The sequence below is a fragment of the Chiloscyllium punctatum genome, chromosome 2 (genome assembly GCF_047496795.1).
Source record: "Chiloscyllium punctatum isolate Juve2018m chromosome 2, sChiPun1.3, whole genome shotgun sequence".
NCBI lineage: Eukaryota > Metazoa > Chordata > Chondrichthyes > Orectolobiformes > Hemiscylliidae > Chiloscyllium > Chiloscyllium punctatum.
This window is the reverse complement of record NC_092740.1, coordinates 38,322,417-38,340,379: the sequence shown is the minus strand read 5'-3', so window position 1 is coordinate 38,340,379 and position 17,963 is coordinate 38,322,417. Positions and strand designations below refer to the sequence as shown.

The 17,963-nt window shown below is 38.8% G+C and overlaps 1 protein-coding gene across 2 annotated transcripts in view; it reads left to right on the top strand.

Moving 5' to 3' along the window:
- Positions 1-17,963, top strand: part of tent2 (terminal nucleotidyltransferase 2) — an 87,495-nt gene that overhangs the window by 65,554 nt on the left and 3,978 nt on the right. For both annotated transcript variants that reach the window (XR_011964257.1, XM_072596137.1), the window contains exons 13-14: positions 2,865-2,956; positions 12,205-12,284. Coding sequence is in view for 1 of the 2 variants with exons in the window: in XM_072596137.1 (XP_072452238.1) it covers positions 2,865-2,956; positions 12,205-12,284 (172 nt within the window). In the remaining variant the exon portion in view is untranslated. The remainder of the gene's footprint in view (positions 1-2,864; positions 2,957-12,204; positions 12,285-17,963) is intronic.

The following is a 17,963-nucleotide window of genomic DNA, read 5'->3' as shown; positions in this document are numbered from 1 at the left end:
GCTGGACCAGCCTCCCAACTCCCCTAAATATTCAAGACTACTTAGGGTTGGGCAACAGATGCCAAACTTGTCAATAATATTCACATTCTACAGAAGAATAAAAATGATAAGCATAAAATTTAGGAGCCCAGTTAAGTTGCAGTCAAAAATGAAATGAGAGCTTGCAAAATGGTTTCCAGCTGCTGATGGTAGTAGATTTGGTGCATATGGAAGTATACCCCCCTTGTAATGCAGTGACTATACTGTTTAAAGCTAAATTTTAACATGGTCAGACATCATCTTGCAATAGAACTAACAGCTACTTTATAGTCCTATAATTATTTTTCAGTAGATAATTGTTAGTTAATAAATGGCTTTTTAAAGCCCATCTTGCTAATAGATTCAAAATCTTCTGTTGCTTCTAGTTGAACCTGTTAAAAAGAGTGCAAGTTCAGATAAAAATAATAGTTGAGCCCCTGAACTAAAATAATAATATTGGTGAACAGGAGAATGGTTTTGTTTTCCACATTTGCTTTTAAAAAAAAATACACTTTTGAGTTTTATTGTAAAGCTGCACGCGCACACAGCAGGGATCACCATTTTTAGTCTAAAATAAAAACTGAATATCTGTGGTGGCTATGTTTTTGCTGTGTCAATTCTCTAGGTCTAATTTCACACAAATGAATGAAGGCAGCAGGTGGGTTTGGACATGGAGGCCTCTGAAACAGATGGATGTTAGAGCCAGAAGTGCAGCTTTTAATGTTCAGCTATTTTTGCATGGACTGTGTATAAATGCTTGCTGAAGGGAGAAATACATCGCTGGAATATGTTAGAGCCTGTATTACATATGTACTGGCTGCCAATGCGGTTTTGCGACTGCTAGGCAGAGAGCACTGTGACCATTTTGAGTCTGTAACCATTGCCTCTGCTACATGTTACTGTGGATTTGTATTGTACACAGTAATCATGTTTCATTTCCAGAACAAAAAGGCAGGATTCTAGGAATTGAAATGGTTTAGAACTGAAGATTTTAACCACTAAGGGCAACTTGAAATAAATACCTGTATTCTGCTTCTGAAACCTGTAAATTGTAAAGAAGAAAGCTTTTCACTTCTTCTGCTCGCTTCTAACTTAGTGATATCTTAATGATCTGTTCAAACCATCTAGAATTGTGATCTAGAAATAAAGGCAAGCAATATCAAGAAATGGCTGAAGGCACCTGATCAAAATTTTGACAATTGTACTGAAGACTTGTGCTACAAAATTAATTGCACTTCTGGCCACGCTGTTCCACTGCATCCTCAACACTGGCATCTACTTGGTGGTGGATGTCTTCTCCATAAACAGCAGGACAAACCCAACCTGACCAATTAATGTGTCAGCAGCAAAGTGATATAAGATATTGTCAACAGTGCCTATCAAACAGCACTTGCAGCACAGCAATAAGCTGCTCACTCATGCTCCATTGCTCAGTTTAGATTTCACCAGGTCCACTCGTCTCATAATCTCATTTGGATCTTGGTTCAAACATGGATAGATGAGCTGAACTCCAGAGGTAAGGTCCGAGTGCTCATTTGACCTCCAGGCAGCATTAGTCAAAATATGGCGTCAAAGACCCTTGTCAAATCTGAGAATTGGAAAAAAATTAGAGATTCCTTGGTTGCTGAAGCAGTCTGTATACCTATGCATAAAGACCTGGACAGCATTCATTGTAGGCTTCTCAGTAGGAACAATGACAATCACCCACAAAAGGCCATTTAACCACCTCCCTGTGATATTCAATGGCATTACTGCTGAATCCCATACTATCCACACCCAGAGGTACGCATGACGAGAAACTTAATTAAGCAACCCGCATAAATGCCGTCAGTACAACAGTGAGTGCATGACTGGGAATTTTGTGGCAAGTAACTGCCTGATTCTCCAAACCTGGCAACCATTTCCAAAGGACCTGGTAAAGAGTGTGATGGAGAACACTTCTCATTCATGGATGTATGCACTCCTACAACACTCAGAAAACTTGACAGCATCCAGGGCAAAGCAGCCCACTTGATTGCCATTCCCTTCACCATCGACTTGTAAACAGTACACACTGTTATTGTTATAAGATGCAGTGCAGCAACTTGTCAAGTTTCCTTCACCAGTACATTCCAAATCTGTCAACCCTACCAATGAGAAGGATAAGATCAGGACATGAATGGAATATCACCTGCAAATTTTCCTCTCTGCTCAACACCATCTTGGCTTCAACAATGTTGCCATTCCATCACTATTGCTGAATCAAGATCCTGGAACTCCTTCCTTACAACAATGTACATGTGTGCACATGGACTTGTGATTCAAGAAGTCGGCCCAACGCCATCCTTAAGGACCATTTAAGAATGGGCAGTAAACACTCGCACCCATAAATGGAATGTAATTCCCAAGTAAGGTTGCATTGCCACTTGAAAAATATGAATCTTCATAACTGTCAAAAACAAATCAGGAAAACTAATGTTTCACAGTGAACAAATGTGAATGATGTTCCAGAAGAAATTCAATTGTCAAAAAGATTAATCTGCACTCTTTAATTTCAGTGATACATGCATGTGGCAAAATATTTGCTTTTGCTGTTTTTTTGATTGTTTGTGCACTTAGTATTCAGTTGAATGTTATTGTTAAAGGATTAGTGAATAACTTGCCTTATAACTTGGAAGCTACTAAGAATGTGAAATAAGGTACTAATGGCTCTTTGAGAAAGGATTGAGAAGGTTGTATTTGCATCAACGTGTCAGATCTTTAAAGTTTGTGGTATATCTTTCCATGCTTCAAAAGTTTCTTCTAAATAGTTCAAGTTAAAATTCCAGATATTATAACATGTCTGTTCTCACTTTTATCCCCTTCAGTTGGAATAATTCAATAATATCAATTCGTGAAGCCAAAGTGATTCCCAAAACCAATGATGTGGAATGGAAAAATAAATATATTTGTGTTGAAGGTATGGAATAAATGTATTTGTATGAATAATGCCCAAGTTTCCCTGCATAAGTGTTTAAAGTGCCTTTTAAAAGGTTTGAGGGCTCAGTTGGCTAGACATCTGGTTTGCAATGCACAGTGACCCCAACAGCATGAGTTCAATTTCTGTGCCAACTGAGATTATAGTGCAGGACTCTCCTCAACCTCCTCCCTTCCCTGAGAAATGGTGACCCTCTGGTTAAGCCACTAACCATCTCTCTCTCGGAGAGCTGCCCTATGGTCTGGTAGGAGTGAGGTGACTTTACTTTTTCTGTTTTATAGATTGTTTATCATTTTCTTTTATCATTGATTTTACCATGGATTTGTAAATTTTATTTGAATATGTATAATCAATTGTCTCAAGTAAAGTTCTTCCAAAGAGAAAATTCCTCACAACCACCTGAATAATTTCCCAATAAAAGTAGAGATTTGAAACTAGTTACAGGCATCTACCCAGTGGTGACCCCGCACATTCTAGCCTTGATCATTTTGGACAGAAACAGTTTATTGAACTTTCAGGGGGGAAAAAGCATCTCTGTCATGGTTACAGCATAACTTTCATTGACCTGCATTGATAAATACTCCATTGAGTAATCTGTGATGTTGAAGTGTTGGGATTAATCGAGAACCAATAGGATTGACGAATCTCTTTGATGGTATTCTTGGAGGGTTGATCAAATGATGCTTGTTCTTGTGTGGCTTCCCAACAGTTTGCAAATATTATTGCACTACCTTCTAAACATTTGATCCACTATACCGAGTACCTGTGCTTGCATTTTCATACCAGTAGTTGTCTCCTGAGGGATTCCAAGAACTGTGAGGCTGCTGGCAAATGGTGCAGAATTAAATTGTGGGCTTTACTTTTCGCGGGTTTGGAGCGGTGTCTGGGAGTTGCATGTTTAACTTCTAATAATGGAGCCCAGAAAGGTAAACAAACCCAGACCCTTAAACTTGATTGTACGTGAATGACAATACTGACTATTACAATGTTTTATTAATTCATAAGATGTGGACGTCACTGACTGAGCTCGCTTTTATTGTCCATTCCTCTTTACTCTTAGGGTAATGGTGAATTGGATTCTTGGACCATTACGGTCCATTTAATGTAGGTAGACCCACATGCTCTTAGGGAGGGAGTTCAATGATTTTGACCCAGTGACACCGAAGAAACAGCAATGTATTTCCAAATCAGCGTGGTGAGTGGCTTGGACAGGCACTTACAGGTTTTGGTCTTCCTATGTATCTGCTGCCCTTGGTGAATATCTGCAGGACATCTTGTAGATGGTGAACACTGCCACGAGCAGGGAACACCGAGTTCTATCACGCAGAATTACTTGTCACAATAGTAATAATGTAAATGTATCAAGAGTTCTAATTACTTTGCAAAGCCAAGCTTATGTTTCGAATCACTTCTTTGTATTAATAAAGTACCCATAGTACTCCAGCAATTGTGGCTAGCGTCAGACGATCAAACCTCCAGCTTACAATGTCTACTGAGGAATGTGACTTTGTCACATAGACATCAATCATGGTTTTTATTTTGACCACACAGCTAAAAACTTCCCTGTTTTTCACCTGAGTGGTTACCTTCTGCCACTTTACCAAGATGCTAGTCATTTTCAGTAGAAAGGCACAGCAGGTCAGGCAGTATCCGAGGAGCAGGAAAATCGACGTTTCAGGCAAAATCCCTTCATCAGGGATTTGCCCGAAATGTCGATTTTCCTGCTCTTTGGATGCTGCCTGACCTGCTGTGCTTTTCCAGCACCAGTCTAATCTAACCTCTGATCTCCAGCATCTGCAATTCTCACTTTTGCCTATTTTCAGTAGAAATCCCTGTCTAATGTTAGCTCAGCACAGCTATAACTTTGCACAATTTCAAACTACAGTGAAGCCCGAGGCTGAGAGTGGCACTGCCTAAGGAATTTTGGTTAATTGAATATGCCAACCTTGGTTATATTTTTCTCTCAATCTTGAATACATCTGAAGTTGCAGCCAATTTTACATAAAGTATTTAGACTTAAGTCTCATTAAGAATTTACATTGTACTTCTAAAACATTGTAAGCCAGAAAATAGGAGTAGGGATAGGGCATTTGGCCTTATAACATGCTCTGCCATTCAGTATGATCGTGGCTGATCATCAAACTCAACACCTCATTCCTGCTTTCTCCCCAGACAATTTGATTCCTTTAGCCTTAAGAACCATGTCTAACTCCTTGAAAATCTAAAATATTTTGGCTTCAACTACTTTCTGTTGCAAAGAATTCCACAGACCCGCCACTCTGGTGAAAAAATTCTCCTTATCTCAGTCCGAAATGGCCTACCCTGTATCCTTAAACTGACCCCTGATCATGGACTCTCCAGTTATCAGGAATATTCTTATGCATTTATCCTATCTAGTCTTTACTTTTGCATTCCATATGTTTCAAAATGAGCGTGCTATTAGATTTGGTCACAGCTATATCAACCTCAAATACTCCTTTTTACTGTTTCATGAACTTGTCCTACATTTCTGTGCTCCCCATAGAACTGGGCAATTTCTATTTCAGAACACAATAATAGCTTTGTTTTTTTAAAAAAAGCATCTTCCTATTACCTCCTATTGTCTCTTTTTGGTCTGTTTCCTGTCCTCTATCTTATCAATATTTCTTTGCAGTTTCTTTCTTTTAATCTGCTCAAAAATTAATAATGTTCTCTATTTTAGTGTCTTCTACAAACTTTGACACTCTGAGCTCAAAGCCACCTACCTGAGAATATCTGAATGCACCAATATACTTGTGTTTCACATTCACAGTTGCAGGACTACGCGGTGAATGTCATTCTGTTTTGGGTAAAATTTTAAATCATTCCAGGAGCATATAGCAAATAATTCTACCATTTTGCTTAAAGACTGGCAGTTTTCAGCTTCACTAAATGACACATTTTTAGGTCTGTTCAAAATTCTTTGTGTAGCTCGAGATAGCAACATCGGTCTTTTCCTCCTGTTCCTAATTAATACATCTGAAAATGCCACTTAAAGAAAGTAATTGAAAATTGAAATAATTTGAAGGATATTTGGGATCTAGAAGCTATTTAATTTTAGCTAACTAACTGAAGCACAAATGGGATGGTTTGAAAGTAAAACTGGTAGGCAGTCGTCCGAATCTGGAGCTATTTTGAAGTCCAGCCATATTAACGTGCTGCTGCCAAACTGAGGTTTGCCAATTGTTTGTCCCACTATAGCTTGCCAAATGTGCGAGGATGGCAAATGAATAGAACAAAAACAGAAATTGCTGGTGAAATTCAGTAGGTTTGGCAAATTAGCAGGGTTGCATGCTGAGCCAGTGGTAGATTGAGCTGGACACGAAATGTATTCTGTACTTAAAGACCTCAAACAGGCCAGAATCTAATGGATGCGCAGGAGGAGCATCAGTATTCATCCTTGGCCCACCATTACAAATACTAAGTAGCCATGTTGATATCTTTAGAAGAAGAAATAGAAATAACAGGTAGAATTTTGTCAAGCATTGGTCTTGGAGGGGTGCAGCATGTGAAAGCACTGGAAAAGTATGTTTGGTCAGGCACTAATGTTTCCTGCTCTTCCAGCTTAGCATGGAGCAGGTTCAGAATCCTGCTGGGAATCCTGTGGATCTAGTGGAAAAGCAATTGAGAAGGCAATTTGAGAGCCTTTTTAAACTGTAAATTTGTCCTCCATTTGTAGTGCACAGCTTCTGTAATGTGCCTGTGTGACTTTGGAGGATCAGTAACATGGGTGCAGATCAGGAAGCACTCTATCAGTGGAACTGACCAACTGGAAATGCTTTAATCTGTTAGATTGAAGAGCTGTGGCATGGCTATTGAGTGCCTGCTGTTCAGTGCACTTCTCTCAGAAAACCCTATCATTACTTGACAAGTGATTTACCAATTTCTTGAAAGGCACTTCACCCATCTAGCACTTCACTTGACTTCATCTGCAGTTCCCTGTTGTGACACTTCAGTGTAGCATGGGAGAAGTTTATGTTGCACTCATTTTGGGGCTTTGGCACCAGAAAGTGGGGAACTATGCAACTGCCATGATCTCTGGATATCTCAGATACTCTTTGTGCACTGCTCTCAAGTTGGAGGGAGCACTTTCTTGCTCTTACCTTTATTCTTTTACAGGTTGTGTGTCACCAACAAGGCCAGCATTTGTTGTCCATCCCTAACTGACTATCCAAAGGTAATGGTGGACCATCCTCCTAAGCCACTGCAGTCCATCTGGTGCATGTGTAGCCAGAGTGCTGTGGGGCAGTTCCGGGATTTGAACCCAGTGAAGGAACGACAGTGTGGTGCCAAGTCATGGTGGTATGTGACTTGGGTAGGGAGCTTGCAGGAGGTGACTTTCCCATGTAGCTGCAGCCCTTTTCCTTCCACTTGGTACAATTTGTGCATTAGAAGTTGACAAAAGCTTGACATTTTTTGCAGTGTGTCTTGTGTTTGGACAAAATAGTTATTTCCATCTGCATCTGCTTGATTGAACTAATTGTTGTCTTCCCTTCCTGGGAAGACTTTATCTACCAAATCTGCAGTCGTTCAGATTCCATGTCAGGACGTCCTAGATAAATCTGAGATCACTGGGCAGCTTTCTCCGCTCTCCCCTCCATTATTGTGGTTGATGTAATTTCAAAATTCCAATTTCTGGTGAACTTTTGTCATCTATTCCATTAGTAAACCTTTATTTGACAGAATGAATTTGTCATCGCACCGACCCTCCTTCATTGGTCAGCTCAGAGGAAGGATGCTAATTTGCCTAGGGAAGGGTCTCAGCAAAGCTCACCAGTGAGGAAATCAGAGTTATGACCGTGAAATGTAGTTTCAAGAGTTCCTAACTATTAGCCAAATATTACCATTTTGTATCTCATATGAGCATCCTGGTTTTGACATAATTTTGTGATCTGCTTTTCTTTGAGTTATTTAACAAGTGTTTCAAAGGGAAGGCAAAAGAGCATCATAAAATCTGCAAGGGGAAAATTATCATCTTGGTTGAATAGATTGTACATTAAATCTGTTGAGAAAATTTTTTTAAAGGAGCATGTATGCACTGTTTGCACTACTTGTTCTGATGATAGGCAATATATAAATATTTCGTGTTGTTGACCATGAACATATTTGCAACCTGAACTAAACGATAACCTCTCCTAGTGTTAGCTAAGCCTTTCTAGTAAGAGGTTAAATGGGGACACGTGCAAGGCATGGAACAAGGTCTCAATGCCAAAGGAGTTTCATGGTAAACACTAGGTTTCCACTGTAATGCAAGAAGTGGGAATTATAGGCAAATAAAGCACTCAAAACTGAGCGCCCATAGATACCTGTCCAGATCTGAATTCACCACAAAAAATTGGGTATACTTTAACACCCTTAACGTAGTAAAATGTCCCTAAGGTAGGTTTTAATAACAGCGTCTTCTCTTTATATAGTGTCTTTAATAAACATGTCAAGATGCTTCACCATGGCAATATAGAGTTTGTCAGTAAGCCACAAGGCAATATTAGGGCATGTGGCCAATAGTTTGGTCAAAAAGATTTTAATATCTGTATTAAATGGGATTGGTAAAAGATTTTAGTGAGAGAAATGTAGAGCTTAAAACCAAGACAGCTGAAGGTATGGATGGTGCACAATTAAAAGAATTACAGGTATTCCAGAGGAATGTGGTGCTGGAACAGGTTAGAGAACAAGGAAGGACCATTGTCATGGGGAGATTTGAAATAAGGGTGAGACTTCTAAAATTAATTGGGAGCCCAAATGAATCAACAATGGTTGATATAGGTCTCCTCAAGATCAAGAAAGCTTATCCACAATTGACACCCTTCCATCTTGGAACAAAACGGTTGATGTGTCCAACCTTACCTGGTGTGTCTCAGGAGCCCTAATATGGAATTGCAATTAGTCAATACAATTCGAAGTAGATTTCTTCTGCCAGTCTTTGCAGTCTGATAAAACGTGACATGGGTAAACAAATTTCCCACTGTGTTCAGCAGACAGATGGCTCAATAGTTATTGCAACAGTTGCAGTTGTTCTCTTACGCACTCAGAGTCTTTGCAGCAAGTGTTTTCTCGAGCAGAGTTGAAATCGTACAAATGTTGAAGAAGTTCCAGTTTCCTGTGCTTCGAGTACAAGTGAAATAGTATCAGCATCTGGAGGTTTGCCCATGGCAAGCAAAGGAATAGCTTTCCTGAGCAGACTACAGTTTCAATATCAAGCTTTGCCCTCACAGCAAGCTTTCTGTGGCATCGACAGCTTCCTAAGGAACCATTTCTCCCGAGAGTGCAACTCGAAATTGCATTTCATCCATTTTCCAGCTATGATCTCCCCTGCCTTTGTTATCAGAAGAGCCATTTGTTTTGCTGCTGGTCCTCTTGTGTTTTTGATCCTGTTATATGCCCTTGGTTTTCCTTCTCAAAAGAAATCTAAACATTGTGGTGAAGTTATAAACAGTAGTAATTGGTGCATAGGAGAAGTCTGAGCTGAGTTGTGAACTTGTAGAATTCTCTACCACAAAAAGCTGTTGGCGCCAGATGATTAGATATATTTAAGAGGGAGCTGGACATTGCCCTTGTGGCTAAAGGGATTGAGGGGGATGGAGAGAAGGCGGGAGTGGGATACTGAAACTGAATGATCAGCCATGATCATGTTGAATGGTGATGCAGGCACGATGGGCTGAACAGCCTATTCCTGCACCTGTTTTCTATGTTTCTATATTTTGAATGTAGTGCCGAGGTGGTGTTTCAAAATGTACTCTGGGTGGAACTGCTAAAGAGCAGCTGTTCAATTGAGTGGAGGAACTGTGTTGATTTTTATTTGGAAAGGCAATATTGCTGATATTGATACCAGGAAAGCATATCTACTTTGGGCAAGAGAACGTCAAGAGCTCCATTCCTAACTAGTGCCTGTGAGGGGGTGATCTATGACTGTCAGCACTGTGGTATCTCTTGATCAAATTTAGTGGGTACAAGATTCAGAACTTGTATATCTCTGTAGCATCTTGTGATATGATTTGTTCTGAAAAACAGTTATACAAAGCTTGTGGTAGTAGAACAGCTCAAGTATTCTGTATCCATTTTGGTTATCCTTTCCAGGTCATGATAACCAAGGCAGTAGGGCCATACCTCATGGTCTGTGCTGACTCTTGCATTGAAATCCCCAGTACATTAAGATGTGCTCATATCTGCATTCTGTAGAATCTGTTCATATATAATCTAAATTGATACTAATATGGACTGTGTTTGTGGAAATTATATATGAAGGATATCTTCCTTTACTCTTTTTTGAGATGTGCCTGTCACTGATAAAGCCGCCATTTAGTCATAGAGGTGTACAGCACGGAACAGACCCTTCATCCAACTCGTCCATGATGACCAGGTACTCTAAACTAATCTAGTTCCATTTGCCAGCGCTTGGTCCATATCCCTCTAAAGCCTTCTTATTCATATATCCATCCAGATGCCTTTTAAATGTTGTAATCGTACTAGCCTCCACCACTTCCTCTGGCAATTCATTCCATACACGCACCACCCTCTGCATGAAAAAGTTGCCCTTTAGGTTCTGTTGAGATTTTTCCCCTCTCACCCTAAACCTATACCCTCTAGGTCTGGATTCCCCCATCCCAGGGAAAAGACCTTGTCTGTTTACTCAATCCATACCACTCATGATTTTATAAACCTCTATAAGGTCACCCCTCATCCTCTGTCGCTCCAGGGAAAATAGTCCCAATCTATTCAACTTCTCCCTGTAGCTCCAATCCCCCAACCCTGGCAACATCCTTGTAAATCTTTTCTGAACCCTTTCAAGTTTCACAACTTCCTTCCGATAAGAGTGAGACCAAAATTTACACGATATTCTAAAAGTAGCCTAACCAGCGTCCTGTACTGCCACAACATGACCTCACAACTCCTGTACTCAATGCTCTGATCAATAAAGAAAAGCATTCCAAACGCCTCCTTCACTATCCTACCTACTTGCAATTCCACTTTGAATGATCTATGAACCTGCACTCCAAGCTCTCTCTCTTCAGCAACACACCCCAGACCGTACCATTAAGTGCCCTGATTTGTCGTCTACTACAATTGCCCTTCAAACTAAATAGTTTGTCAGACCAATTGAGAGGGCAGTTGACCAGATGATTGTGGGATCTGGAGTTGCGTGTGGGCCTTTAAAAGGCTTGTTTCCATAAACAGTGTTAGTGTACCAGATGGCTTTTATAGCTGTCATCAGTGACAGTTTCATGGTCACAATTACTGAGGCTAACTTTAACTTCCAGAATTATTAATTGACTTCAAATTCCACCAACACTGTGGTGAGATTTAAATCCATGTTCCCAGAGAAACAGGCTGAGCATCTGGTTTGCTATGCTAGTGATGTTATCGTTCCCTCACTTGCTTCCCATATTAGTGATACCTTATTAGGTTTGCCTGATTGACACTTTCTTATAAATTAAAAGCTTATGAGGGTTCAATAACCCAAAACACTAACTCTGTTTCTCTCCCCAGAGCTGACTGACTTGCTGAGTATTTCCAACATTTTGTTTTCCTCTCTGTTTTAGATTGTTGCCATTATTAGCATTTAGCTTTTGAAAGTATGGGATGGTAGCCCCAGTAGATCAATGGTATTGGCCTGCAGATAAATGTGAACATGCTGAGAATGCCATTTCTGCAAGTGGTCATGCAAATGCATTTGTGTTTGTGTGCTTTGCGACAGCTGATATAAGGTTTGTTATACATTTTTGGTTTAATGCGATTAATTTTGTAATATTGCAAAGGCTAGACGCCATGGGGCAGCATGGTGGCTCAGTGGTTAGCACTGCTGCCCCTCACCCTGGGTCCCACGTTCAATTCCAGCCTCTGGCGGCTGTCTGTGTGGAGTTTGCACATTCTCTCTGTGTCTGCGTGGGTTCCCTCCAGGTGCTCCGGTTTCCTCCCACAGTCCAAAAATGTGCAAGTCAGGTAAAGTGGCCATCCTAAATTGCCCATCGTGTTAGGTGCATTAATCAGAGGGAAGTGGGTCTGGGTGGGTTACTCTTCAGAGGATCGATGTGGATTGGTTGGGCCGAAGGGCCTGTTTCCACACTGTAGGGAATCTAATCTAATCTAATCTAGTCCTACATTTCAAAGTAAGTGAGTGTAAATACTAGATCAATTGTTCTGTATGTCTCACTGTTAAGGTACCATAGAAAATTATGAAATTCAAATTAACGTAGTGTCTGTTTGTGATATTGCAGAACCCTTTGACAGAACAAATACTGCTCGAGCTGTACATGAAAAATGCAAGTTTGACATGATTAAAAAGGAGTTTCTGCAGGTAAAAGATGCGAAGACTGTGATTTCTTTTTTGAAAGTATGAACTAAATTAAATGAAACTATATATATCCAAAATGATTTTGTCTTTGTGAAATACATTTGGTCAACATAGACTATGTCTGAATCAAGTTAGTTTAAAGTTAATTTTATCTGTACAGGACATAGAATCAAGATCTAATTTTTTTAAAATCCTAAATTAAGTCACAAGAAACTTTGGCGAAATTAAGAATGCACTAAATTTCTGTTGCCCCTTCAGTAACCACTGGATGTCTATTTAATGTTCTTGAATCCTCATTTTTCAGTAGATGCAAATCAAACAGCCAATAACAGTTTCCAGTTATATTAGAAGCAGTCCATGCTGTGTACCATCAAGTCCAAAAGGTACTCATGATTATCTTTTTAGGATCTGGTTGCAGCAAGATATTAGTTGCTGAAGAACAATTTGCAGTTACAATAACTCCCTTTGTTGTAAAGAGAGAGTTCAAACAACTTCTCTGGATGTTTTATGTTTTGAGCAGAATAGACACTGAATTGAAGAAATTGCAGCAAAGAGAAATGAATATGCTAGAAGGCAATATAGATTAGTCCTCACAACTAAGAATAGAAATTGGGCAGTAAAATGAAAGGAGGATGATTAATCTGGAATAGCAATTTTGAGATTGGAATTGTAAAGGCAGTTTTTAAAGGGGTGAAATTTAGTGCTTTATCCAGAGATATGCTATCAAATTTGTGAACACGTTTCCTTAATTGAGCAGTCTAGGAAATGGGGCGATTGCTTTACAATAAAGGGTTATAGTTTCAAACTGATGAGGGAAAGTTTCTGTATTCGAAAGGTTGTGAATCTTTGACATGCCATACTTTAGAGAGCTGTAAATGCTCAGTTGTCAAGTAATATTGAGGTCAGTGATGGATAATTTTTGGAATTCCAAAAGAATCTAAGATTAAGAGAATAATGTAGGAAAATAGAATTCAGGTATTTAATAAACAGTCTTAATGAATGGTAGAGAGGGGCTTGCAGAGCCCAATGGCCTGACCATGCTCCTAGTTCTTGTGTTCTTGTTTCATTTTTGCTCCCAAATTCCATGTGTGGTCATGAAAAAATCTGTTAATCGAATACAGTACACTTATTTGCTTCCAGGACTATTGTATTTTCTGCACATGATCCGTCCTGTAGCTCTTAATTCTTAGCTTCTTTTCTCTCTTGACCTTCTTGAGAATGGATTTGTGGGAAACCTCTAGGATTGCATACATATAGGAGTGCTTGATCTTTTTTGAGATTAAGAATTTATGGTTGCAAACTTGTAATATAGTGTTTCTATGTTACGGTATTAAAACATATTTCACTTGGTGTCTGTCTTTGCTGTACACCTCTTGACTACTTACCAATTTCCAATTGTTGCCAGGATCTGCCACAGTCCTATTCCTGCTAAACAGCTGTGGCAGAAAAGAATTGAAAGATTATGTATTTGAATTCGTTCTCCATTGGTAGAATGCAAAAATAGTAGCTCTGTTGTCAATGAAGTTACACAAACAGTAAATATAAATTTACCCCAAGCAAAATTTTAAATGAAATGAAAATTTCAGTTTGATGCTTTGCAGTTCGATCACTGTGGGTATTATCCATGCATTAGTACTTATGATTCTTACCCCAACCCCTCCCCGTGTCCAAACTTTCTCACATGGGAAGTTTTGATTGGGCAACATGACATTTTTTAAAAAAAGATTGAATTATGTACTTGCTGATTTTTCTAGGTATACATAATTTACAGGTTATTTGAATAATTTGTCATAAATCATGACTTTTTATTTTGGACATTGAACTGTAAAGGTTTGAAACTTGGATGGAATTCATACAGCAGTCATGTCCATGCCCATCAGCATAATCAGATTAGCAAATCCTGCTTCACGCCTTTTCTACATAACCCTGTAAATATTTTCTCCTCAGTTGCGTAACTAATTCCCAATTGAAAACACTGATTAATTCTGCAAGAATTGAGCATTTAACACAGAGCAAATGAGATTACAGAAACACATGCGTCGCTCAGTGGTGATGTACGCATGGGTTCTTGTTCATGGATCGCTGTACCAGTATTGAGGAAGATGAGTATGGTCCAGTGTTCTGGTGAGCGAGGGAATTAGTTTTAAACTAAATACTGGAGGTCAAAGGATTAAATTTGGGGAGATGTGATAAATCAAACAAGAGAGGCACAACAGGAGGGAAAGATATGAAAGTGTGAAGTGATAACTAGACCATAATCTTAAGTCCACATCTTAAGTAAATCAACAGGAGAGACAAGAGGTAACAAAAATAATTGAAAGATAAACCAAAAGACTCTGTTTCCGAATGTACATAGCAATTGAAGCTGATAAATAAATATGTCATAGCCATTGCGGTCATGGTTGCAGGATTACTAGAATTGGGAGGCAATGGCCGACTAGTGTTGTCATTACACTATTAATCCAAAAAATCAGCTAATATTCTGGGTTCAAATCCCACTATATCAGATGGTGGCATTTAAATTCACTGAAGTTAAGGAAGCCATTGTCGATTGTCAGAAAAGCCCCTGTGGTTCACTAATGTCCTTTGGGGAAAGAAATCTGCTATTCCTACCTGGTCTGGCTTATGTATGACTCCAGATCCACAGGAATGTGGTTGACTCTTCGCCCTCTAGGCCATTAGGAATGGGCATTAAATAATGATCTAGTCAGAGATTCCCTCATTCATAAGTGAATTTAAACAAAGTTACAGATTGGAACAAGAATATTGGAAATACGTAGAAGTATGGAAACTATGAACAGGTCGAGAGATAGTTCTGTTAATTAATTATCGTATTATCACGATGGAAAGGAATCGCTTAAGTTTGGGAAAACAAGGTGTAAGGAACAGTTTGGGTAGAGATGAGAAATGATAAAGCTAAGAAATTACTTGAGAATGCTGTACAAGCGATCTAACAGTAATCCAGTAGTTTGGGAGTATTAAGGAAGAAATAATAGTAGCTTGTTAGAAAGGTGCAGCATTAAGTATGATAGATTTTAATCTACATATAGACTGAAAAAATCAGGCATCAGTATGTTGGTGAAGGTTCATAAAATATTTTCAGAATAGTTTCTAGGAACAGTGCATTTTGAAACCAACCAAAGATTATGCTATACTAGATCTGGTTTTGTACCATAAGATAGATTTAATTAATTACCTCATAATGATGGCACCCCACATAACATCATTTTTAAATTATATGGTTGCTAAGTCTCAAGAACAGAAGAATGTATCCAATACTAGAATTTTAAAGTTAAATAAGGACAATTCAGGTCATGAAAACAGAGTTAGCTAAAGTGAACTGGCAAATTAGGTGAATAGAGATATGATGGCATTTATGGCTTTGTTTCAGAATGCATGGAATTTGATGCATTCACTAAGAAAGACAAAGAGCACCCAATACCTGTGATTAACTTTAAACCAAACTAAAAACTGTATCAAATCTAAAGGAAAAGTATATAACTAAGCACAGATAAGTAGCAGATGAGAAGGCTGAACAGGACTAAAGAGCAAAAATTGACAAAACTTTTAATAAGGAAGGAAAATTAAAGTAAGTTAAAGTGAAAGTGAGCGAGAAACATAAACACAGTAAAAGTTTATATAAATATTGTAAAAATGAAATTAAAAACGTCAGTGATGGTCCTTCAGAAAGTGGATCTGGGAAATAATTGAGCAGGTGAACTGATTTGCTCTTTTGCATCCATCATTGCTATAGGCAATGCAAGTAACATTCTAGAAATGGATATAAATCAGAAAATGGAAGGGAGAGAGCTACTGAAAAATATAATAAACAGGAAAGCAGTATTGAGTGAATTGTTGGAGTTGTGATCTGACCAGTGCCCAGATCCTGATGGACTTTAACCACTTCTTTTTTAAGTTAGGAGGATTGCGAGGTACTTAATACTTTGTTTTAATTTTCCAATATTTCTGAGACTCAGGGAAGATTATAGTGAGTGAAACTCCTTTATTCAAAATCGAAGGGAGACAGAAAGCAGGAAACTATTGACAGATGTTATACTAACTGGTCATCAGATAAAGTTTAGAAGCTATTATTAAAGATTTAGGAAAAAATCCAAGTAATTGGGCAGAATCAACATGGTTTTGTGAAAGGGAAATAATGTTTAGCCTATTTATTGAACTTCTTTGAGAAATTGTCCATCTTGGCAGGAAGATTATTTTAAAAAGCATATTATCTAAATGGTGAGAAATCTGGATGTCCTATACATAATCCCAAAAGGCTAGTATGCTGGTGCTGCAAGTAAGAACATTAACAAACTGTTATTGTCAGTGCATAGGAATTGAATGCAAAAGTAGGGACATTATACTTCAGTTATGCAGGACATTGAGATGACATCTAGAGTACTGCACACAGTAATAGTCTCTTTATTTAAGGAAGGATATAAATGTGTTGAATGCAGTCCAGAGATGGTAAAGTCAACTGATTTTTGGAATAGATGTGGATTGCCTTACGAGGAAAAGTTGGACAAACTATGCTTGCTTCCATTAGAATTTAGAAGTACAGCCTTTGGATATTACTGGACAGACATATTTTGTCAAATAAATAAAGCAAAATGCTGCAGATTCTGGAAATCTGAAACAAGCAAGGGGAATGCTAGAAAAACTCTGGCAGTGCCCGTGGAGAGAAATTAACTTAATTTTTCGAGTCTAGTATGACTCTTCTTCATATTCTGAAGAAGTCATACCAGACTTAAAATGTTAACTCCCATTTCTCTTCACAGTTGCTGACAGACCTGTTGAGTTTCTGCATATTTTGTCAAAGGTTTTTGCCTTGCATTCAATTAAGACAATTCGCAAGAAATACTGAAGTAAAAGAAAACAACATTTATCCTCTATGAAGGGAGAGTGTTAATTGGTTGATAAATAGATTCTGAATCGTAGAGGTATAGCTTTCTTTGCTTTTATTCCCTCAGAAATCCCAGATAGTTTGCTGATGTACTTAAAAGAAGGAAATCTGCTGTTCCTAGTTCTGCTGGCCTACATGTGACTACAGATCCACAGCAATGTTGTTGTTATCAAATGCCCTGTGAAGTGGCCCTAGCAGAGCAGTCAGAGATGGACTTGCAAGTGATGCCCACATCCCATCCATGAATACAACAAAGACCTCTGCACCCCACTCTTTTCCCCCACCCGCCCCCCACCCCCCAAAGGTACTATTATGATCTACCCCAAATGGGTGGCTTTGTACACAAGTCATTAAATGTGGTAGGACAGGTAGACAGCAGTTAGTAAAGCACACATTTTCCTAGATTTTGTTAATAGGAACATAAGGGTATAAATTTAAACAAGTTATACTGAACTTGTACAAGGCCTAGTTAGATCTCAGTTGGAGTCTTTTATGTACAATTCTGGATGTCATACCAAAGTAGTATGGCAGGGCATTGTGTTCACATGAATGATTTCAAGGATGCGAAAGCTATTTTATGAAGATAGATTGGAGAAGTTGTGATTTGTATTCCATGGAGAGATGTCCAAAAGGAAAGTTGAAATTTTTCAAAATCATCAGGAGTCTGGACTGCAGCTGGTGGAAAAACTGTTCCCGCTCCTAAAGGATTGATAAAGAGAAGGCACAGATTTAAAGTAAACAAACGCAGGATGCTCGAGAAACTCAATAGGTCTGGCAGC